The 24212-nt window shown below is 32.5% G+C and overlaps 4 protein-coding genes across 10 annotated transcripts; all 4 read left to right on the top strand.

The window, feature by feature from the left end:
• The first annotated feature begins 938 nt into the window (after window positions 1-938).
• Window positions 939-3379, top strand: LOC106342867 (BTB/POZ domain-containing protein At2g46260). 4 transcript variants are annotated; one of them, XM_013781917.1, is made up of 7 exons: window positions 939-1007; window positions 1094-1427; window positions 1525-1638; window positions 1716-1834; window positions 1911-1974; window positions 2051-2330; window positions 2404-3379. In XM_013781917.1, exons 2-7 carry the CDS (start codon window positions 1157-1159, stop codon window positions 3227-3229), a joined length of 1674 nt encoding a protein of 557 aa, XP_013637371.1. In that variant the 5' UTR covers window positions 939-1007; window positions 1094-1156; the 3' UTR covers window positions 3230-3379. The 4 variants fall into 4 exon arrangements, with proteins under 4 accessions (XP_013637371.1, XP_013637368.1, XP_013637370.1 ...); XM_013781914.1 differs by having other exon boundaries at window positions 1510-1638; XM_013781916.1 differs by having other exon boundaries at window positions 1094-1430.
• A 5673-nt stretch (window positions 3380-9052) lies between these two features.
• On the top strand, window positions 9053-11890 carry LOC106336943 (G-box-binding factor 3). 4 transcript variants are annotated; one of them, XM_013775934.1, is made up of 13 exons: window positions 9138-9287; window positions 9503-9519; window positions 9647-9748; window positions 9852-9896; window positions 9998-10096; window positions 10192-10275; window positions 10349-10381; window positions 10475-10672; window positions 10758-10806; window positions 10910-11100; window positions 11182-11259; window positions 11343-11468; window positions 11542-11890. In XM_013775934.1, the coding sequence occupies exons 3-13, from the start codon at window positions 9686-9688 to the stop codon at window positions 11698-11700; spliced, it is 1125 nt and encodes a 374-aa protein (XP_013631388.1). In that variant the 5' UTR covers window positions 9138-9287; window positions 9503-9519; window positions 9647-9685; the 3' UTR covers window positions 11701-11890. The 4 variants fall into 4 exon arrangements, with proteins under 4 accessions (XP_013631389.1, XP_013631386.1, XP_013631388.1 ...); XM_013775933.1 differs by having other exon boundaries at window positions 9139-9287; window positions 9503-9583; XM_013775935.1 differs by lacking the exon at window positions 9503-9519 and having other exon boundaries at window positions 9053-9287; window positions 10910-11028.
• Window positions 11891-13816: 1926 nt separating this feature from the next.
• Window positions 13817-14922, top strand: LOC106337799. Its single transcript, XM_013776917.1, has 3 exons — window positions 13817-14032; window positions 14263-14489; window positions 14736-14922. Exons 1-3 carry the CDS (start codon window positions 13898-13900, stop codon window positions 14920-14922), a joined length of 549 nt encoding a protein of 182 aa, XP_013632371.1. The 5' UTR covers window positions 13817-13897.
• A 1420-nt stretch (window positions 14923-16342) lies between these two features.
• LOC106340650 lies at window positions 16343-17514 on the top strand. The gene is made up of 3 exons (XM_013779494.1): window positions 16343-16431; window positions 16531-17321; window positions 17412-17514. Exons 2-3 carry the CDS (start codon window positions 16558-16560, stop codon window positions 17425-17427), a joined length of 780 nt encoding a protein of 259 aa, XP_013634948.1. The 5' UTR covers window positions 16343-16431; window positions 16531-16557; the 3' UTR covers window positions 17428-17514.
• Window positions 17515-24212: the final 6698 nt, after the last annotated feature.

Here is a 24212-nt window from a genome sequence, read left to right as displayed (position 1 = left end):
GGTCCATAATGACCATATAAGAAATTTTAAATTTTAATTTATAAGCCTACAATTACATATACAAGTTCATAAAATTAAAATTCATCCATAAATTCAAAAGTACAACAATACATAAGTTCATAAGTACAACAATTCCGGTCTTGGCGGGAAAAATTGATTTTGCGGTTTTGGCGGAAAAACTTAATTTTGCAGTTTTGACGGAAAAACTCGATTTTGCAGTTCTGGTGGAAAAACTCGATTTTGCGGTTTTGGCGGAAAACTAGATTTTCTGATTTTGACAGAGAAACTCGATTTTTTGGTTTTGCCATGGGGTCCATAATGACCATATAAGAAAATTTTAATTTATAAGCCTACAATTACATATACAAGTTCATAAAATTAAAATTCATCCATAAATTCATAAGTACAATAATACATAAGTTCATAAGTACAACACTTTCGGTTTTGGCTAGAAAAATCGATTTTGCGGTTTTGGCATGAAAACTCGATTTTCCGGTTTTGGCGGGAAGATTGAATTTTACGTTTTGAAGAAAAACTCAATTTTGCGGTTCTGACGGAAAAACTCGATTTTCTGGTTTTGACGGGAAAATTTGATATCAAAATTTAAGCGATAAATCGATTTTACGATTTTAGTGGAAAAACTTAAATTTTAAAAACCCTAGGTTTTGTGACCATTGGACAGTCCACATCCATAAAGTCCAAAACCAACAAAGACCATTTTTTTAACGGTCTTCCACATTTTATCTAATAAAAACTAATGGAAAAAATGAGTTTGTCCATATTAAATCCGTTTGTATATTGACATGGACAAACCATTGGACCGGCCCATCCATTTCCATTTGACACCTCTACATTACACACCATATAACTATTAAACTAAAACATACTAATTTACATTAAAGAGACCGAATCTGTGTTGCCGCGCTAGCTAACTAACAAAACCTTTAATTAGACATCATCCATTTAATCTATACGCTACCTTTAACCGTAACCGTAACCGTAGCCGTTCAACTTTCTGTCTCCAATTAAAAAAAAAAAAAACATTTCTAGGGTTTTGTTTGTTTCTTATTATTTCGTTCCTATTCGAAAATTCTCTTTTTTCCTGATTCAAATCCGTTCGAATTTTCGCCGGAGAGAAGACGGAGAAGAGGGAAAGATGAGAGGCTCCTCAAACGACGCCGATCTATTCGACCCCAAGACGGAGATGGACTCCAATTTCTCCCGCCACGGTTCTTCCTCCTCCGAAGGCGATTTCGGATTCGCCTTCAACGACAGCAACTTCTCCGACCGTTTGCTCCGGATCGAGATCACGGGCGGTCCATCGTCGGACTCCACGTCTGATGTCGGCGAAGGAGGGTGCACGAGTATTGCCGATTGGGCTCGGCATCGCAAGAGGAGAAGAGAAGACAACAACAAGAAGGACGATGGTGGTTGGCCGTTAATAATCTAATGAATCCGATTTAAATCTCGATTTTTTTTTTTTTTTTTAAGTTTCTGATTGGTTTTTAGGGCTTTTGGTTTCAGAGATTGTGGCGTGTCCTGAAGAGCAGATTATAACGGATAACAACCAACCTGATTTGGATGATAATCTTGATGAAGAAGGAGGAGAGGCTATGGTTGAAGAGGAGGCTCTCTCAGGTTCTTTCTTGAGATTGCATTTTTAATTTTTTTTTGTTTTCTAAGGTAGCAAAATTTATAGTAAAATGGTTTTTTAGGTGATGATGATGCATCTAGTGAGCCGAACTGGGGGATGGATCAATCTACTGTTGTTAATGTTAAGGAATTGCATATTAGCTCTCCTATCTTGGCTGCTAAAAGCCCTTTCTTCTACAAGGTTTCTTTCTTCTTATTTAGAATCTTATTGGTTTGTTTATGTTACATGTAACACTGTCCTTTGCTTGTTGTTGTAGCTGTTCTCTAATGGAATGAGGGAATCAGAACAGAGACATGTAACCCTTAGAATTACTGCACAAGGTATGGCTTTTGATTCTTTATTCCTTTTTTATTAACTCTGTTTACTGATTTTTGATGCTCTGTGTTTTTATGGCAGAGGAAGGTGCTTTGATGGAGCTTTTGAACTTTGTGTACAGCAACTCTCTAACTGTCACAACAGCACCTGCTTTATTGGATGTGCTTATGGCTGCTGACAAGTTCGAGGTTGCTTCCTGCATGAGGTACTGCAGTAGACTTCTCCGCAACATGCCTATGACTCCCGATTCCGCTTTGCTCTATCTCGACCTCCCCTCCAGCGTTTTAATGGCCGAAGCTGTCCAGCCTCTAACCGATGCAGCTAAACAGTTCCTTGCCTCTCGCTTCAAGGATATCACCAAGTAAGTAAAAGACTACTCCAAAAAATGCATTCACTCTCGAGTGTTGTGGAAGTTAAACCGTTTTTGTTTACAGGTTTCAGGAGGAGGTTATGGCGTTACCGTTGGCTGGAATCGAGGCGATACTATCGAGCGATGATCTCCAAATTGCTTCCGAGGATGCTGTTTACGACTTTGTGTTGAAATGGGCGAGGGGACAGTACAGCTCGTTGGAAGACCGTAGAGAGATTCTAGGCTCACGCCTTGCGCTCTACATCCGCTTCCCATACATGACGTGCAGAAAACTCAAAAAGGTGCTAACCTGCAGCGACTTTGACCACGAAGTAGCGTCAAAGCAAGTCCTAGAAGCGCTCTTCTTCAAAGCAGAAGCTCCACACAGGCAACGCATCCTAGCAGCTGAAGGATCAGACTCAACGAACCGCCGGTTCATTGAGAGGGCTTACAAATACAGACCCGTGAAAGTAGTCGAGTTCGAGCTTCCTCGCCCGCAGTGCGTAGTGTACCTGGACTTGAAGCGAGAGGAGTGCACAGGATTATTCCCTTCGGGGAGAGTTTATTCTCAGGCTTTCCACTTAGGAGGTCAAGGCTTCTTCCTCTCAGCGCACTGCAACATGGACCAGCAAAGCTCGTTCCACTGCTTTGGGCTGTTCCTTGGGATGCAAGAGAAAGGAGCTGTGAGCTTTGGTGTGGACTACGAGTTCGCGGCTAGAGAGAAGCCTTCGCAGGATTACGCTTGCAAGTACAAAGGGAACTACACGTTCACTGGCGGCAAAGCTGTTGGTTACAGGAACCTCTTTGGGATCCCTTGGACTTCGTTTATCGCGGAGGATAGTCAGTACTTCATCGATGGCATTCTCCATCTCCGTGCTGAGCTCACTATTAAACGAACAGACCTTCACTGATCAATATCTCTCTCTGTCAGTCTCTCTCTATCCTCTCCATGTAGTAGCTCAAACCAAGAGTGTCTTTTGTAATTTACTTACGGAGCAGTAAAAGAGTATCCACGCTGTAAATTTAATTGGAATTTATCTATTTGCACTAGTTTCTCTTCACCTTAACCCCAAGACGGCAAATAAAATTGGGCCTAATATATGAGATGGGCCTATAATATTATTGGAATTTAATTGGAATTTTATCTATTTGCACTAGGTTCTCATAGGCCTGGGCGCGAGTTCGGGCGGTTTTTTTGGTTCCGGGTCATTCGAATCCTAAATACGTGGACCCAATAAATATTTGTAAAATTATGGTTCAGATTCGGGTTGGTTCTTCTCAGATCCGGATCGGTTCGGATCTACAACTATAAAATCTATAAAATATCTAAAATTTTCGGGTCCACATCAAATCCGGGTTCGGATATTTAGAATCTAAAAAAACAGAATTTCATACTCGATTTCATAGATACATAGAATTCTGTTGTGACATGCCCAAACTCCTTCAAATTTTGTCAGTATTTATCATATATATCTAAAATTTTATAAAACAATTTAAATTTAATTTTTAATAATTAAAACAAACATCTTTAAACTCTAAATTTTACATTTAAAGCTTCATTTTACTTTAAATATCATAAAATAATAATAAATATTGTTAACAAAAGATATTTGAACTAAATAATAAAATAATATATATAAAGAAAACATAAAAAATCAGAGGTTTGGATATACATGTTTTGAGTCGGGTGCAAATCGGTTCTTTTCGAGTCGGATTTATTTGGATCGGTTCTTTTCGGGTCTGAATTTATTTGGATCGGTTTCTTTCGGTTCCAATTTTTTCGGATAAAAAAAATCTGAATCCAAAAAGTACTTCTAAATTTTCGATTCGGTTCCGGTTTGGAATTTCGGATCCGGGTTAAATTGTCCAGGTCTGCTTTTCGGCCTTTGACACGGAAAATAAATTAGGGCCTAACATATGAGATGGGCCTAACATATGAGATGGGCCTATAATATGGGTTCTACGAGGGTCACTCTGTAAGACCATCATGTTCTGGTGTGAACATGAAGTATTTGAGACGTTCAAACAATGCGGCAAGAGTGAGTGGTACGTCAAGGAATTAGTGAAAGGCGTTAAGGGTAATACCGGAAAGTTGAAAGATTATTCGAGTCCTCGTCACATGAGGGCCCCATATAAATGCGTAAGACTATCTTGCTTACCAGACAGACACGTCATTTTGTCGGGAAGACATTTGGACCGTCGATTTATATCTCTTTTTTCTGACTTCGACCCCACACGTAGCAATAATAAATCCATTTTTTCTCCATTACATTATTGATCGCCACGTCAGATGATTCGAGTTATATATACACACGTTTTATTCTTACTCGAGGCGGCGTTAAAGCTGCATCACCGTCAGATTTTTCAGAACCAAACGGCCTAGATTCGAAATTGACGTGGTCTTTGCCTTCGCTTACGTCATCGGGAAGTATGAGTTCCAGACAATATTTTCTACATTGTCGAATCATTAAGCGACAGGTAGATACATCCATGTGAGTCGCATTTCGTAACGTAGGGACCACTTCGTGGACAGAAACTCGTTTACGCCAACGCAAAAGCCTCGCTGGCCCATTTAAACCTCTCTCTAGATGCCAATATTCAACTGGCGTGGCTTGTTTCTCATCCGTTGGATCGTTAGTAATATCCCAGCCGTTGGATTAGAAGCAGTTGTCGGAATCGTGGGTCCTAGTGTCTTCTTTTGTTTAATAATTAAAGAATGGCTTAAAAAAAAAAATGCAACTTCCATGATGGCAAAAACGTGGCCATACACGTTGGTCGTATTGTGGCACCTTTGGAAGATTTGAATCGGTGGGGTGTAAGATGGACGGTCAAGATGCTGAGTAGGGTGGACAGAAGTGCTCTCCGCGTCGGAGATGCTTAATAGTCAAAGGTCTTTTCTTGCGTGTATTTACCACCATGTCCTTTCCGGATCTAAAAGAAAATTAGTTGGCGGATTTGAAGAGGATTTATAAACTATGGTAAATATTAGGCATGGCGTTTGGAACCCGTGGGCTTCGGTTCGGTGATTCAGATTTTTGGATTTTTGGTATTGTACTCGTAAATCACACTCGGATTTTACTAATTACTAGAGATTGACCTGCGTACCCGTGCGGATGTTAATTTTTATTTTTATAAATTAATATTCTTTTTTATGATAAGTATTACATATTTTATATGTGTTATAATATAATTAATTGTATAAGTATTTAAATATTTTAAGTTTTTATACATCCGAATCGAACTCGAATCAAATAGGGTAATATGGTTACTTTTGGTTATTTGGTTATTTTAGGTTAATATTGTTACTTTTGGTAAAAATATCCGAACCGATCTTACATACATTAGATTTTGGATATTTGTAGGTTTCTATATATCAAAACTAAATTCATCTTGACTTGGGAAGACCCGATTCGAAGCCCACATGAAAATTTATAATACCGGAATGAAGCATAGTTTCAAAACTCAAAAAATCTGATACCCAAAAGAGATAAGTCGTAGCTGAATAGGTATCCGAATGTCTATGTCTAATTGATTATATAAACATAAAAAAACCAAATTTGTTAACCATTTTGAATTCTTGTCACAAATAAAGTATTTTCATTCAAATATGTCAAACTATTATAGTTAATATGTAAAATAAATGTTGTCAAAATATTATACTAAATATAATTAATGAAGTATAGCTAAAAAGTAAGAAAATAAATGTAAGATAAAATAAAAAAATGAAAAAAATAAGTTTTGTTTTGTACTTCTGTAGTAAATGATTTCAATTTATTTAGTAAATATAATAAATGAAGTGGTTAGAATTGATTAAAATATAATGAAAATCTATTAAAAAATCACTTAAAAATAGGCAAATATTATTTTGTAGTATGATATCACTTTGATTGATTTCATACCTAAAAAATAGGAATTGCATTTTGAGTATCCTTGATTGTAGGCATAAGAAAATCGGTTGAACACAACATTCAAAATGTTTTAGCTATATTTTGTTAAGGTTATTAATATAATATTTGTGATTAATGGCAAACCATGTTTTAGTATGTAATTTATTCTGGAAATATTAAACAGAAAACATGTTTAATATTCCACATTTGTAATCTATACAAACGGACATGACATTTGATTGTATGTACACATATAAAAATTATATATATGATCAACAGTTCCATGTTAGTATATAATCTATTGTTGTTGGTTGAAAAAAAAAATCTATTGTTGTTAGTACCTAAACTATAAAATATTTTTTTTCAAATTCAACGTAATTTTAACTCGAGTACAATAATTTAATTCAATTTGTGATGAATTAGAGTTGTCTAGTTTTCTGATAAGTTATAATTTAGGTTTGCATATGTTGTTTCTTTGGTAAAATAAATTCAGTTGACTAGACAATTGATTGTCGTTGGTTAAAGTTGTCAAAGATGGTTTAATCGTAATATATGGTTCAATAATTAAATAGAATTGAAATGGTTTATTTTAAGTATTAATCATGGTTTAGGCCAGTGGCATTAAAATGTAAATATTGAGGAAAAATCAGGGATAAGATTTATTTGTACTACTGTTTTAATAGTTTAGATTAGATCGAAATTTGGTACGATTCCCACCGAGTTCGGTTTGAATCGGATTGTAATGTCTGAAATCGTCCAAAAATATTATTTTTAACTTAAAATTTTGACAAATGTTTTTCAAAATATATAAATTACTCATAAATCTAATTAAAATTTAGTTTAATTATCTAATCTAATTAAAAATATTTTAAATAACAAATAAATTAAACTACAAAAATCTTTTGTAAACTATGAAATATCTAAATTAACTTAACACTAGATCCTGATCCGCGCGCCAGCGCGAATATAAATTTTTGATTTTTGGTTATTTATTTAACTAAATGATGTATTTGTAATATTTGATGTATTATATTCACCAAGTAAATAATTTTTTGGCATCTTAAACTATTTATTTATGATGAATATTCGATATCATATACAAAATTGAACAAATAGACGTAATTAGAGAATTGTACACGATATATAAAAACAATGGTTATTAATGTAAAATATGAAGAAATATTATATCATGACTTAGTATGGCATAAAAGATTATAAATTAGTTATACATGTTTAAAGAAAATAAAATGATTTTTAAACTTCTATGAAAAATTTAACATATAAAAAAAGGCGATGAATTAGTCATCAAATTGTAAATAATTTCATAATTTTATTAATAATAAATTATTTATAGTCTTTATTTTTCGTCAAGATAATTATTAAATGTCCATGACATTAATACGTTAAAAGACCATATTATGAAAGCCCATGTTGTAACCATTTTTTCCGGAAAGTGTAACAAAAAAAAATTACATTTATCTCTTCGTTTTGTTTAAGTTTGTGTCGGTAAAAGATTAAAAAAAATCTCTCCATCTTTTTAAATGTTCAATTTGAAGCTTATTATGCGAAAATCATAAGCAAATATAGACAATTGGTTGGAATCTCTATATCTTTGTATTCTTATAAATTTTAAATTTATTGTTTCCTCTTCTACAAGCAAATCAATTACCGAAGTAGTAGATCAATTGGTTGGAATCAAATATATTCTTATAATTAGTGTAATTATGGTTACAGTTTCTATATTTAATAGGTACATTAAAGATACGACATTGAAGATATTCTGTTTTGATTAATAGAAGATATTGGATTTTGAGTTTGTATTTATTGATTTGTTTTTTTATAAAGCTTAAAAAATCAGCGGGATGATTGGTTGGTTGATATATCCTATAAAGAAAACGAAAAATATAGGTGGTTTGACTATTGTACATCGATCGAAGCATGAAATAAGTTGACTATATAAAACTTGAGCATGATCATTTCAAACTAAAGTATAAGTAGGTTATATGCATTTGTTATATTGTAGTTAATATATTTTAAATGTTACATAAGTAAAGTGATTCACGTTTTCGTAAAAATAAAATTCATGTTCATTATTGGGCCGTACTCGTCCGTAATAAGGTACGTTAAATATGATGTATTTTTAAGTTCATTTAATGACATTAAGTTTAAATTTCATTAAGGAAAACTCATTAATTTAACTGGAAAAGACAAACATTAAAATATGTAGGTTCTTTTAATGACATTAAGTTTAAATTTGATTAAGAAAAACTCTTTAATTTAACTGGAAAAGACAAGCATTAAAATAGGTAGTTTAATTTAATTTTTAGTGGTATGTAAGTGTAAATAAGTTAGAAAACTTAGGAGTATTTTTTAATGGGTACTTTTCTTTTAATAATATCGATATTAAAACATTAACATACTTAATTATGTTCAGATATTTTCGGATCTTAATTCGAATTTTGGTTCGGTTCGGGTTATAACTGTACCCAAAGTACTAAGTTCATAAACTTCGTTGGGTTATCTTTATATAACTGTTCGGATCCGGTTTAGATTTTTTTATTCGAATTTAGGTAGGTATTTTGGTTTGGGGTAAAAACACAAGCCTAGTAAATATCGAATAATAAAATCCTTTTTAAAGTCACAATGAATTAAAAATGGTAATTAAATAAAAAAGTTGATCAAAAAAAAAAAAATTAAAACAGACGGACCACGTAAGTCACATGAATTGATGGCGTAGAGCGACTAATAATCGAACACGTGTACGGTAAAAGATGAGAAGGGAAGAGAAGAGAAACACAAATGGGTGGCACGAAAGTCGATGAGCCAACTCATCAAACACCACCGTAGTTTACGCTGTATTATATTCTCGTGACACGTGTTTGATGACGTGGTCATCGTCTTCGCGCTCAGTTTTTTCTCTCTCTCCCTCTCTCTCGTCTTCCTCCTTCAAAAAAAACTGAACTCTTTTTTTCTCTCTGTTTTTTCTAGAGAGAGAGAGAGAGATTGGAATGCGTTAAAATTTCTCTTTAGTTTTCAAGTTTTCTCGATTTGGATCTCTGAGCTAGCTTACAGATTTTTGGAGGTAAATTTGCATTAAATTTAAAACTTGTTAGAGGATCATCATCATTCATTGTTCTTCTTTAGTTTTCGTATATATGATTCTTGTGATAGTTTTTTTCTTTTATGTTTTGTTCTTACGTTTTGCATCGTCTCTTTGTATTAGTTGAATTCAGTTCTTTGAATTTAAATATGAACAGCAAAAGCGATGAAAATAAGAACAGTCTTTTTTTTTTTTAGGTGCATGTGTTTCAAGGGTAGAGTTGTACATTAGTATCGACTTTGTTGATTCTCTCTATCTTCCTGAACAAATAACGGAAGGTAGAAAGACGTTTCTGCCCCTATGTCTCTGGCTTTCTCACACAACAACTTTGTTTTTTGCAGAAAGAGACAATTGTTGTTAAGTGTGGAAACGTTAAGACCATGGGAAAAAGCGAGGAACCAAAGGTTACCAAATCAGACAACAAACCATCTTCACCACCTGCGGTATTTTTTTTTTTTTTTTTTTATTAATTTCAGACCATAACTCTCAAGTCAATAGTGTTCTTGTAATAGAGTCAAAACCAGTGTTATCTTGATGTGTTGACAGGATCAAACAAATGTTCATGTCTACCCTGATTGGGCCGCTATGCAGGTTAGTATTGTTATTACTTTTACTCTCTCTCTCTCTCTCTCTCTCTCTTTCCGGTTTATGTAACGATGATGATGATCCATGGGGTTATGTTACTTTGATAGGCTTATTATGGGCCAAGAGTAGCAATACCTCCTTATTACAACTCAGCTATGGCTGCTGCATCTGGTCATCCTCCTCCTCCTTACATGTGGAATCCTCAGGTATTATTATTAGTCAACCCAAAGACTCCCTTTTTTTTTTTTGCTTATACATGGAAGACTATTGATTAATGTTTTTGGTCTTGAATCTTTTTTAGCATATGATGTCACCATATGGAACACCGTATGCAGCGGTTTACCCTCATGGAGGAGGAGTCTACGCTCATCCTGGATTCCCCATGGTAAATAAACAACCATCGCTGACCTTTTAAATCCAAAAATTCAAGTGATTGACTTCATATTTTTGTTAACCAGCCTCAAAGTCAAAAGGGTGCTGCTTTATCAACTGTAAGTAGTGTTAGCTAGTAGTTTCATTTCATTATGTATAGTGTAATGTTTTTATTTTTTTTGCTCACTGGTTTCATTTGTAAAAATGGGCAGCCGGGGACGCCATTGAACATAGACACTCCTAGTAAATCAACAGGAAACACAGAGAATGGGCTGATGAAGAAGCTGAAAGAGTTTGATGGACTTGCTATGTCTCTAGGAAATGGTAATAATGGTGATGAAGGTAAACGCTCACGGAACAGCTCAGAAACGGATGGTTCTAGTGATGGAAGTGACGGGAATACCACTGGGGTAATAATGTCTCTTGTAGTCTCATCTATTCCTTTGTTAGACACTAAATGGTCTAAAGCTTAAACCATTTTATGCATGTGTTTAGGCTGATGAACCGAAACTTAAGAGAAGCCGAGAAGGAACTCCAACCAAAGGTATTAGTCTTTTTTGCATCTCCCACAGAGAGAGAGAGAGAGAGAGAGAGAGAGAGAGAGAGAGATTTGGTGTGAATGATGATTTTTTTGTGTGTGTGTGTAGATGAGAAGAAACATTTGGTTCAGTCAAGCTCATTTCGGTCTGTTTCTCAGTCAAGTGGTGATAACGTTGTAAAGCATAGTGTTCAAGGAGGAGGTGGAGCTATAGTCTCTGCTGCTGGTGTAAGTGCAAATTCAAACCCAACCTTCATGTCACAATCTTTAGCCATGGTTCCTCCTGAAACTTGGCTTCAGGTACCCTTAGTGACTTAGTCTTCCATCTAGCTAGTTTTTTTACATCTTCCCTCACAAGTTTATCCATTTTTTGTTGTTCAGAACGAGAGAGAGCTGAAACGGGAGAGAAGGAAACAGTCTAATAGAGAATCTGCAAGAAGGTCAAGATTAAGGAAACAGGTTTGTTTCTAAAACGTTCTCTCTTTTTTTTTTTGGTATGTTCTTAGTATGAATCTCATTAACACATCATTTGTGTTTTAAAGGCTGAGACTGAAGAACTGGCTAGGAAAGTTGAAGCCTTGACAGCAGAAAACATGGCGTTAAGATCTGAGCTAAACCAACTTAATGAGAAATCTAATAATCTAAGAGGAGCTAATGCAACCTTACTGGTAAGTAAAGCATTGACTAATGAATAAGTATTAGTTTCTTGAAGGTGACGCTTTTGTTGGGGGGTTGTTGCAGGACAAGCTGAAAAGTTCAGAACCTGAAAAGAGAGTTAAGAGCTCAGGAAATGGAGACGACAAGAACAAGAAGCAAGGAGACAATGAGACTAACTCTACCAGCAAACTGCATCAACTGCTTGATACCAAGCCTCGAGCTGACGGTGTAGCTGCTCGCTAATCATAACACTCTTGTGTGTCGACTTCTACTTAATTTGTCGACAGAAACAAAGAAAAACAAGTGTATGCTAATTCCAGAAAACTTGTTAGATAGTATAGAAGAGATGGAGATGGAGATGGAGATGATTTGATCTTATATATATAGATTTTCCAGAGAGGGGTGATTGTTAATATGGAGAGGCTCTATTTTTATATATGGCTTCCTTTGTTGCATTCAGTATTGACCTCATGAGTGTAGTGTATGTATGAGAGACATCTCTCAGATCGGTGTTTGTTGCTTTGCTTGGATAAGAAAATCAATAACAAACATTTCTATAAATCTCCACTCAAAATCTGGAGTGGTACATGAAAATCAGCTTATATATATTAGGTCCAGAATTAGCAAAACTCATCATGATACATACACAATCAATGAATGGATCAAGATGTTGCCTATCACGATTATCAGTATTTACAGCTGATGCCTACATCTTGACCACCTCCAAGCAAAAGATGATATCATCATGACTTGTTGAGTGCTGAATTTAATGAAGCATAGTATTAGCCATGGTCGAGACGTGGAGACATGGGAACATCATTTTAGAGGGAGTCCCTGTAGTGCAAGTCCTTTTACAAGAGTCAGCGTCCTCATGTCCCCACAGCTGAAAAAACAACACTCTTTCCGCAAGATTTCTTTTTCTTCTATATCCATTTTAATAATAGCAATCCCAAATAATTCAAAATGTTGTAAATTCCAATTAAATTGATAAGTTGTATTCTATTTCAAAGATTGTCAATTTACATATGTGCGTTTCCAACATGCAATTCTAAGAAGTATCAACTTTGAGTTGTGTCTTTTCATCTAAAATGATATATTAGTTTTTAAATGTTGTTAAATATTTCAAAAGTGTCTTTGTGTAATTATTTATACCAAGAATTAGTTAGTGTAAAAAGTCATATGAAGTTATTTTTTAAATGATGTGTCTATATACATTTTTTTCCGAAAATTGTTATAAGGTGTCTTTTTTATAATTAAACTGTTTTGAAATGATATACATATTCAAAATATAAACGTGTATTATACATTTCGCTCGTAATTATTTGTTACACGTTTTTGTTTATAATTAATTTTGTTTTCAGTAATTGCTTTTGCTTTTTAACATTTTTTTACTTTCATAAATAATGCTTTGTTAAAAACTTAAGTGAATCATTGCAATTGTTTAAAGGAACCTTTACAATTTTCGTGATCAACCATTATAATTTTTGGTGGTTAACCATTGCAATTTTTGATCTTTATTATATATAGTAGTTGTGAGCAATGAAAAATCCAATCTCAAGTAACATTAAATAGAAAGAGATTTACTACCCCAAAGGATCATAAACAATCTTCGGAGAAACATATATAAACCCGAAAGTTTACCACCGATGTTGCTTTCACAACAGATTACAAAGTTGTCAGTTATTTGTATATATTTATGATAGGAGAAACACTATTTTTGTTTGAATGCAGGAGAAACACTACAACATATCGTATATCATCGCCGGGATTTGCTCTTTCCACGTTCATGTATTGAAGTGTGTTATCCTTTCCTCACCTTTCTCATGGTCAAAGATATATATTTTGCTGATATACATCTTTAGTAATGGAAATATATACATTTTTGTATTTTAGGTGAGAACTTACATATAAGCAAGTGTATATATTCTATATTAATAATATGTGTTTTGTGAAGATACAAAGAAATGTATCTTAAATTGGTAGTTCTATTGGTAAATTTTTCTTCTTTAAAAGTAGAAGTGTTAGATTCGAATCTTAAATAACTATAAAGAGAAGATTTAATAACCGGTTCTTATCCATAGTCAAAAAAAAATTATAAATTTTGACTCAAAGCTGATTGAATTCCAAAAAAAAGGAAAACAAGTGAGAAAAATATGACTACAAAAGTTTCTGACCAAAAGATAATCATTATTTAATTTGATATTATCTATGAACACATTTTTATTTGACTACTAATGTAGATAGGAATGAACAAAGTTACTCACTCAGCTACCTTCCACGTAAGCTAAGATCCACTCCAGACTTTAGCCTTTATATATAAATCCATTTTATTTAGAAGATGGAGTACCGTACTTTCTCCCTTCACACAATACTATCAATTTCAACAATAATCCAATCTTTTCAAAGTGAAGACTGAAAATTAAACTTGAATATAATAAAAATGATAGAGGGGGGAAAATGCTTTAGTGTTATATTTGTTTTAAGTATATTTTTTATGGTGGGATTAGATGTCTTCGCTGGTTTCGTGGCAAAGCTAGCCGAAGTCGCCCAACAAGAGGCACATACAGTGGCGGAGGTACGTTGATAGCATGTTGACCCATATGAATGTATGAACAAAATTTCTTTACATGTAATTTTTTTTAGAAAACTGAAAAAAATTAGTGTAAATTTTAGGTAATTGACTCCTATGATATATGTTAATTATGAATTGATATACATATATATGTATCTTATACATACCATTAGTAAACAAATAATGATAATGATGACGATGATTGTTTCACTTATGTTATGCCCATGATGCAGGTGGAAACGGGGGTGTGGTTACTCGAGTGTAAATCTCCAAGCAAAAAAGCTTTCGTGTTAGGGTTAACAGCATTAGGATGTTTGTTAGCAGCTCATTTCATCGCCGTTGCGATAGGATGCATTATCTCCGACTCCCATACTATAGTCACAGTATTCCCCATAGTCACAGTATTCTCCGCACCTAAGATCACGCAACGCGTCACCATGGCCTGTATTTATCTCACTTGGTAACTAAAAATATTAATACTCTAAAAGTAAAAATAGATGTCATAATCATCACATAAATTGTTTTAAGATTCAAATTTTGCGAGCATATATAACACATTAACATTTGCTATATATAATACATATACAATATATATATATATATATATATATATATATATTTTAACATATACAGTATTACTTGAACTTTTGTTACGAAATTGACACTTGTTGGTGGTGTTTGTGGATTGGATGATGGTGGAGAACAGGATCGTAGCAACTGCGGGAGCGGGGATACTTACGATGGGCATATGGATGAACAGAGAGTCAAGATCAGAATGTGGATACACAAACAAACATTTTCTGTCTTTAGGAGGCAAAGTGTGCTTTCTTCATGCCATTGTCTCTGTCCTTATGTATTTAGCAAATTTCATCTGTAGATTTTGCATTTCTTAAAAAGATATTTTATTAATTTTTTTTACACCTTTTTACATTTTTACTTAATTTATTTTATTCAATTTTTTAAAATATAAATTAATCATTTGTGATCGATATTCTTTCTAGTATATATAACGCAAAACTCTGAAGCAAAAGAAAGGAACACGTAAACATGCCTCTTTGCAGTTGTTGTCAAGTGAGCCTGTAAGGAAATGAGAATCATCAGCTACTTTAGAGAGCCATGTTATGGTATTCTTGTGACCCACTTACTCATATGATTGCTTGAGCAAGTTCCCAGTCTAGCAACAATGGCAGTAGCACCAGGCATATGTTTAAAGCCAATAATAATAATGACTTTATAAACAAAGAAACAGTTTTCCTTTTTAACAAACATTTTTAAGAAATATGCCAAAGGCTTTGATTTTGAGCTACCAACTTATGGTTTTTGGTATCTTCTGTGACATGAATAGCATAGGTAAGTCCATAAAGGGAACAGTGGTAATCAATGGCAAGCTTATCTCCAACAGAAAAAAAGGTCAACAGAACTGGCAGGAGAACCGAAACTGAATATGAAAAAATTGTTTTTAAATCTTCACATCCCACAGCCTTGCAGTCTGATCAGCACCGCCAGTTATGAATCTCTACGAGTCACCTAAAGAAAACAACTAGCCATTCAGCTTTGAAAGACTAAAACAAAAAAAAAAGGTTTCTTCTATAACACAATCAACAACACTTACTGGAGACATTGCAAGACCAAAGCACCACCTCTGTGGCCACGGTATAGTAAGTATATCTATAGAAAAAGATCTAAAAATATATATCTTCTTCTTCTTCTTCTTCTTCTTCTTCTTCTTCTTCTTCTTCTTCTTCTTCTTCTTCTTCTTCTTCTTCTTCTTCTTCTTCTTCTTCTTCTTCTTCTTCTTCTTCTTCTTCTTCTTCTTCTTCTTCTTCTTCTTCTTCTTCTTCTTCTTCTTCTTCTTCTTCTTCTTCTTCTTCTTCTTCTTCTTCTTCTTCTTCTTCTTCTTCTTCTTCTTCTTCTTCTTCTTCTTCTTCTTCTTCTTCTTCTTCTTCTTCTTCTTCTTCTTCTTCTTCTTCTTCTTCTTCTTCTTCTTCTTCTTCTTCTTCTTCTTCTTCTTCTTCTTCTTCTTCTTCTTCTTCTTCTTCTTCTTCTTCTTCTTCTTCTTCTTCTTCTTCTTCTTCTTCTTCTTCTTCTTCTTCTTCTTCTTCTTCTTCTTCTTCTTCTTCTTCTTCTTCTTCTTCTTCTTCTTCTTCTTCTTTTTCTTATTTGGCTTCAAATGCAAGCAAGCCTTGATGGTAGGTAAAGAGCAAAAAGAGGGACCACGTCAGCATTTATGAAAAACGGCGCGCGTGCGTGAGTATCGGTTTCAAAATGAATTCTCATCCTCACGTCTCAACCCTTTCCGACAAACACACAACACACAAAACTCGAAATCTCTTAGAAACCAAGTTTCCCAATCTCTGCAATCATCACCATCGTCTCTATCTCTCTAGTTTTTTTTTTCTCAGGTTATATCAACATTTGATCTCTCTGTTTCTTGATCAATCGCTTCAAAAATATACATATATATATATATATATATATATATTTTTTTTTTTTAAAAACAGATCGTGAAGAGAGGTGAATCAAATAAAATGGCAGATTATCAAATGAAACCAGTTCTTCAAAAACCACCAGGCTACAGAGATCCAAACACGCCCTCTCCTCAACCTCCTCCTCCTCCACCTCCCGTGGCAGCCAGACCCCAACCACCACCCATGAGAAAACCCGCCGCCGGGATGCCTTCCTCCTTCCGACCAAAGCGCAAACGCGGAAACTGCTTCAAATCCTGCTGCTGCTGCGTCTGCATCACCATCGTCCTCCTCGTCTTCCTCTTCCTAATCGCCACCGCCATCTTCTACCTCTGGTTCGACCCCAAGCTCCCCACCTTCAGCCTCTCCTCCTTCCGCCTCGACGGCTTCAAACTCTCCGACGACCCCGACGGCTCCTCCCTCTCCGCCGCCGCCGTGGCCCGCGTCGAGATGAGGAACCCCAACGCCAAGCTCGTTTTCTACTACGGCGACACCGCCGTGGACATGAGCATCGGTAATGGAAACGACGAGACTCAAATGGGTGACACGACGATTAATGGATTCAGACAAGGCCCCAAGAACTCGACTAGCGTGAAGGTGGAGACGGCGGTGAAGAACATGCTCGTGGACAGAGGGCTGGCTAAGAGACTAGCGTCCAAGTTTCAGAGTAAAGATTTGGTGATTAATGTTGTTGCGAAGACGAAAGTTGGATTAGGTGTCGGAGGGATTAAGATCGGGATGCTCGCTGTTCATTTAAGATGCGGTGGTGTTAGTTTGAACAAGCTTGATACTGATTCTCCTAAATGCATCCTTAATACACTCAAATGGTAAGATTAAGATCAGTTGTTTAATGTTAATTACATCGAATATATAATATTTATGTGTAGTTAGTGAATGATGATATTCATATATTGCAGGGTGAATCTAAAGTAAGGAGGAAAGGAAGACTTCAGGGGTGATTTGAAAACGGCGGCAACATTCGTATGAATATATGTTGTGACTATAACACTGTAGATACGTATATATATATATATATATATATATATATATATATATATATTCAGTTTTCCTTTTGTTTTATATTCTAATCTTCGTGTTTTATATATTTAATTATTACTAGCAGATGTTACTAAAACGAATATTATTTTTTGGGAACATGTAGAGAGTGTTGTGTTGTTATTTCTTTGTGTGACATAATTTTTTGAGTGTAATATATTGTGTGATTTGAGAGGAAATCCCAATGTAATGTGTTGAGTGTACTCGAATTTTGTGTATTTTTGGAATTTTGTATAAGTAAATGGTGGAGATTTGTTTGTTGGTTTAGTATTTGAATACAAACTCACGTAGTTATCATCAGATGACATGGTAGTCTAATGGTTAAGTGCAAGTGTTATGTTGTTGTACTTTTAATCCAAATTCATAGAGATAAATGTTTACGTCAATAATATTAGCACATGCTAGTTTGGGACATAGTAAAGATTGGAGTCTAATGCCCAAATTCTTCTGAGTAAATTTAAAATAAAAACTATATAGATAGTTGAAAATGTTATCAACTTTTCACTAGTTCAAAGGATTAAGGTTCTCAGTTTCCATAGTTTTCATGTTAAAATAAATATTGGAGAACAGTAATGCTGTAATGGGCTCGTGGAATTTGAGCTGACATGCTTCTTAATACAGAGATATATTTTGACCGAATGGTGTTTGTTAATTGCTGGTTTGTGGACTAACCAGATTACAGATATATAGGTTTGTAATATTGGTTTGTGGACTAACCAATATATCAATATATAAACACCAGTTTACATATTGATATATGTAAAATTCAATATTTGAACCATACAAAAATATTGAATTTTCGATAAATATTCTATATAGTGAAGTCTATGATCTTTAGTTTTGTTTTAAAATTTCTAAACACATTCTACGTTTGTATTAATGTATATTAAACAGTCTTTTATGGTACATGGGCATCGTTTTAATTTTTTATCAATTAATTTAGTAAAACTTCATAATACTTCCTAAATTGGTATACTAACCACTATAAAATCTCTATTTTCTAGAGAAACGGAGACAACAAAAGTTCCAAACCTCTTTGAACTTCATCATATGTCAGTGAAGGATGCAACTACGCATTAAAACAATATTTTCATATTTTTGAATTTTTCTTATTTTCATATTTTTTAATTTTTCTCAAAATCTATGTGTTAACCCCTACGAAAATATTGATTTTTTCGGTAAATGCTCTATATACTGAAGCCTATAATCTTTAGTGTTGTTTTAAAATTTCTAAACAAATTACATATTTTTATTAATGTATATTAAACTCTCTTTCAAGGTACATGGACATCGTTTTAATTTTTTGTCAATTAATTTAGTAAAATTCATAATACTCCCAAAGTTGGTGAACTAACCACTATAAAATAGCTATTCTCTAGAAAAACGGAGAAAACAAAGGTTTCAAACTTCTTTTTCCTTCGTCATATGTTAGTGAAGGATGCAACTATGCATTAAAACAGTATTTTCATATTTTTTAATTTTTCTCAAAATCTATGTGTTAACCCCTACGAAAATATTGATTTTTTCGGTAAATGCTCTATATACTGAAGCCTATGATATTTAGTGTTTTTTTAAATTTATAAACATATTAATATTTGTATTAATGTATATTAAACAATCTTTCATGGTACATGAGCATCGTTTTAATATTTTGTCAATTAATTTAGTAAAAATTCATAATACTCCCTAAATTGGTGGATTAACCACTATAAAATCGCTATTCTCTAGAAAAACGGAGACAACAAAGGTCGGAGACAACAAAATTTCCAAACCTCTTTGACTTTCATCATATGTTAGTGAAGGATGCAACTATGCATTAAAACATTATTTTCATATTTTTTAATTTTTCTCAAAATCTATGTGTTAACCCCTACGAAAATATTGAATTTTTCGGTGAATGCTCTATATACTGAAGAATATGATCTTTAGTGTTGTTTTAAAAATTAAAAAAAAATTCTACATTTGTATTAATGTATATTAAACTCAATTTCATGATATATGAGCATCGTTTTAATTTTTTGTCAATTAATTTAGTAAAACTTCATAATATTCCTTAAATTGGTGGACTAACCACTATAAAATCGCTATTTTCTAGAGAAACGAAAACCACAAAAGTTTCAAACCTCTTTGACCTTCATCATATGTTAGTGAATGTTGCAAATATTCATTAAAACAATATTTTCAAATTTTTGAATTTTTCTCAAAATCTATGTGTTAACGCCCTACGAAAATATTGATTTTTTCGGTAAATACTGTATATACTGAATCCTATGATCTTTAGTGTTGTTTTAAAATTTCTACACACTTTCTGCATTTGTATTAATGTATATTAAACTCCGGTTGTTTTAAAACTTCTAAACACATTTTACATTTGTATTAATGTATATAAAACTCTTTTTCATGGTACACTCTTTTTCATGGTACATGTGCATCATTTTATTTTTTTGTTAATTAATTTAGTAAAACTTCATAATATTCCTTAAATTGGTGGACTAACCACTATAAAATCGCTATTTTCTAGAGAAACGAAAACCACAAAAGTTTCAAACCTCTTTGACCTTCATCATATGTTAGTGAATGATGCAACTATGCATTAGAACAATATTTTCATATTTTTGAATTTTTGTCAAAATCTATGTGTTAACCCCTACGAAAATATTGAATTTTTCAGTAAATGCTCTATATACTGAAGCCTATAATCTCTAGTGTTGTTTTAAAATTTCTAAACAAATTATATATTTTTATTAATGTATATTAAACTCTCTTTCAAGGTACATGGACATCGTTTTAATTTTTTGTCAATTAATTTAGTAAAATTCATAATACTCCCAAAGTTGGTGGACTAACCACTATAAAATAGCTATTCTCTAGAAAAACGGAGAAAAAAAAGGTTTCAAACTTCTTTTTCATTCGTCATATGTTAGTGAAGGATGCAACTATGCATTAAAACAGTATTTTCATATTTTTTAATTTTTCTCAAAATCTATGTGTTAACCCCTACGAAAATATTGAATTTTTCGGTAAATGCTCTATATACTAAGCCTATGATATTTAGTGTTTTTTAAAATTTATAAACACATTAATATTTGTATTAATGTATATTAATATGGACATCGTTTTAATTTTGTTTCAATTAATTTAGTAAAACTTCATAATACTCCTTAAATTGGTGGACTAACCACAATAAAATCGCTATTTTCTAGAGAAACGAAAACCACAAAAGTTCCAAACCTCTTTGACCTTCATCATATGTTAGTGAATGTTGCAAATATGCATTAAAACAGTATTTTCATATTTTTGAATTTTTCTCAAAATCCCCTACGAAAATATTAAATTTTTCGGTGAATGCTCTATATACTGAAGAATATGATCTTTAGTGTTGTTTTAAAATTTAAAAACGAATTCTACATTTGTATTAATATATATTAAACTCTCTTTCATGGTATATGGACATCGTTTTAATTTTGTTTCAATTAATTTAGTAAAACTTCATAATACTCCTTAAATTGGTGGACTAACCACAATAAAATCGCTATTTTCTAGAGAAACGAAAACCACAAAAGTTCCAAACCTCTTTGACCTTCATCATATGTTAGTGAATGTTGCAAATATGCATTAAAACAATATTTTTATATTTTTGAATTTTTCTCAAAATCTAAGTGTTATCCTACGAAAATATTGATTTTTTCGGTAAATGCTGTATATACTGAATCCTATGATCTTTACTGTTGTTTTAAAATTTCTAAACACATTCTGCATTTGTATTAATGTATATTAAACTCTCATTCATGGTACGTGGACATCGTTTTAATTTTTTGTCAATTAATTTAGTAAAACTTCATAATACTCTCTAAATTGATGGACTAACAACTATAAAATAGCTATTTTCTAGATAACGGAGACAACAAAATTTCCAAACCTCTTTGACTTTCATCATATGTTAGTGAAGGGTGCAACTATGCATTAAAACAGTATTTTCATATTTTTGAATTTTTCTCAAAATCTATGTGTTAAGCCCTACGAAAATATTGAGTTTTTCGATAAATTCTCTATATACTGAAGCCTATGATCTTTAGTGTTGTTTTAAAATTTTTAAACACGTTTCATATTTCTATTAATTATATTAAACTCTCTTTCATGGGACATGAACATCGTTTTAATTTTTTGTCAATTAATTTAGTGAAATTCATAATATTCTTTAAATTGGTGGACTAACCACTATAAAATCGCTATTCTCTCAAAAAACAGAGACAACAAAGGTTTCAAATATCTTTTTTCCTTCATCATATGTTAGTGAAGGATTAACTATGCATTAAAACATTATTTTCATATTTTTGAATTTTTCTCAAAATCTATGTGTTAACCCCTATGAAAATATTGAATTTTTCGGTAAATGCTCTATATACTGAAACCTATGATCTTTATTGTAGTTTTAAAATTTCTTAACACATTCTGGATTTGTATTAATGTATATTAAACTCTTTTTCATGGTACGTGGACATCTTTTTAATTTTTTGTCAATTAATTTAGTAAAACTCCTTAATACTCCCTAAATTGGTGGACTAACCACTATAAAATATCTATTTTCTAAAGAACGGAGACAACAAAATTTCCAAACCTCTTTGACCTTCATCATATGTTAGTGAATGATGCAACTATGCATTAAAACAGTATTTTCATATCTTTGAATTTTTCTCAAAATCTATGTGTTAACCCCTACGAAAATATTGATTTTTTTGGTAAATGTTCTATAAACTGAAGCCTATGATCTTTAGTGTTATTTTAAAATTAATAAACACATTCTATATTTGTATTAATGTATATTAAACTCAGTTTCAAGGTACATGGGCATCGTTTTAATTTTTTGTCAATTAATTTAGTAAAACTTCATAATACTCTCTAAATTGGTCGACTAACCACTATAAAATCTCTATTCTCTAGAAAAACGGGGACAACAAAAGTTTCAAACTTTTTTGTCCTTCATCATATGTTAGTAAAGGATGAACTATGCATTAAAACAATATTGTCATATTTTTGAATTTTTCTCAAAATCTACGTGTTAACCCTACGAAAATATTGAATTTTTTGGTAAATGCTCTTTATACTGAAGCCTATGATCTTTTTTGTTGTTTTAAAATTTCTAAACACATTCTACATTTGTATTAATGTATACTCTCTTTCATGGTACATGGGCATCGTTTTAATTTTTTGCCAATTAATTTAGTAAAACTTCATAATACTCCCTAAATTGGTAGACTAACCACTATAAAAACGCTATTCTCTAGAAAAACGGAGACAACAAAGGTTTCAAACCTCTTTTTCCTTCATCATATGTTAGTGAAGGATGAAGTATGATCCTTCACTAACATTAAAACAGTATTTTTATATTTTTGAATTTTTCTCAAAATCTGTGTGTTAACCCTTACGAAAATATTGATTTTTTTCGGTAAATGCTCTATATACTGAAGCCTATGATCTTTAGTGTTGTTTTAAAATTACTAAACACATTCTGCATTTGTATTAATGTATATTAAACTCTCTTTTATGGTACATAGGCATCTTTTTAATTTTTTATCAATTAAATTAGTAAAACTTCATAATACTCCTTAAATTGTTGGACTAACAATTATAAATTTCTATTTTCTAGAGAAACAAAGACAACAAAAGTTCCAAACCTCTTTGACATTCATCATATGTTAGTGAAAGATGCACCTATGCATTAAAATAATATTGTCATATTTTTGAAATTTTCTCAAAATCTATGTGTTAACAACCCCTACGAATATATTGAATGTTTCGGTAAATGCTCTATATATTGAAGCCTATAATATTTAGTGTTGTTTTAAAACTTCTATACACGTTATATATTTGTATTAATGTATATTAGACTCTCTTTCATGGTACATGGGCATCGTTTTAATTTTTTGTCAATTAATTTAGTAAAACTTCATAATGCTCTCTAAATTAGTTGACTAACCACTATAAAATAGCTATTTTCTTGAGAACGAAGACAACAAAAGTTCCAAACCTCTTTGACTTTTATCATAGGTTAGTGAAGGATGCAACTATGTATTAAAACAGTATTTTCATATTTTTGAATTTATTCTCAAAATCTAAGTGTTATCCCCTACGAAAATATTGAAATTTTCGGTAAATGCTCTATATACTGAAACCTATGATCTTCAGTGTTGTTTTAAAATTTCTAAACAAATTCTACATTTGTATTAATATATATTAAACTCTCTTTCATGGTACATGGGCATCGTTTTAATTTTTTGCCAATTAATTTAGTAAAACTTCATAATACTCCCTAAATTGGTGGACTAACCACTATAAAATCAGTATTCTCTAGAAAAACAGAGACAACAAAGGTTTCTAACTTCTTTTTCCTTCATCATATGTTAGCGAAGAAAGCAACTATACATTAAAACAATATTTTCATATTTTTGATTTTTTCTCAAAATCTACGTGTTAACCCCTGCGAAAATATTGAATTTTTCGGTAAATGCTCTATATACTGAAGCCTATGATTTTTAGTGTTTTTTTAAATTTCTAAGCACATTAATATTTGTATTAATGTATATTAAACTATCTTTCATGGTACATGGGCATCGTTTTAATAATTTGTCAATTAGTTTAGTAACACTTCATAACAGTCCCTA

Source organism: Brassica oleracea, chromosome C4, assembly GCF_000695525.1.
Source record: "Brassica oleracea var. oleracea cultivar TO1000 chromosome C4, BOL, whole genome shotgun sequence".
Lineage (NCBI taxonomy): Eukaryota > Viridiplantae > Streptophyta > Magnoliopsida > Brassicales > Brassicaceae > Brassica > Brassica oleracea.
This window is presented reverse-complemented; position numbering and strand designations above follow the sequence as displayed.

Excerpts from the sequence above, each read along its gene's own strand:
- LOC106336943 (XM_013775932.1), top strand. The coding sequence starts at position 9,686 with ATGGGAAAAAGCGAGGAACCAAAGGTTACCAAATCAGACAACAAACCA. Across the intron at positions 9,749-9,851 it reads AACCATCTTCACCACCTGCG|GATCAAACAAATGTTCATGT; the intron begins GTATTTTTTTTT and ends ATGTGTTGACAG. Across the intron at positions 11,260-11,342 it reads GGTCAAGATTAAGGAAACAG|GCTGAGACTGAAGAACTGGC; the intron begins GTTTGTTTCTAA and ends TGTGTTTTAAAG.
- LOC106337799 (XM_013776917.1), top strand. The coding sequence starts at position 13,898 with ATGATAGAGGGGGGAAAATGCTTTAGTGTTATATTTGTTTTAAGTATA. Across the intron at positions 14,033-14,262 it reads AGGCACATACAGTGGCGGAG|GTGGAAACGGGGGTGTGGTT; the intron begins GTACGTTGATAG and ends CCCATGATGCAG. Across the intron at positions 14,490-14,735 it reads GCCTGTATTTATCTCACTTG|GATCGTAGCAACTGCGGGAG; the intron begins GTAACTAAAAAT and ends GGTGGAGAACAG.
- LOC106340650 (XM_013779494.1), top strand. The coding sequence starts at position 16,558 with ATGGCAGATTATCAAATGAAACCAGTTCTTCAAAAACCACCAGGCTAC.
- LOC106342867 (XM_013781913.1), top strand. The coding sequence starts at position 1,157 with ATGAGAGGCTCCTCAAACGACGCCGATCTATTCGACCCCAAGACGGAG. Across the intron at positions 1,975-2,050 it reads CCTTAGAATTACTGCACAAG|AGGAAGGTGCTTTGATGGAG; the intron begins GTATGGCTTTTG and ends TTTTTATGGCAG. Across the intron at positions 2,331-2,403 it reads CGCTTCAAGGATATCACCAA|GTTTCAGGAGGAGGTTATGG; the intron begins GTAAGTAAAAGA and ends TTTTGTTTACAG.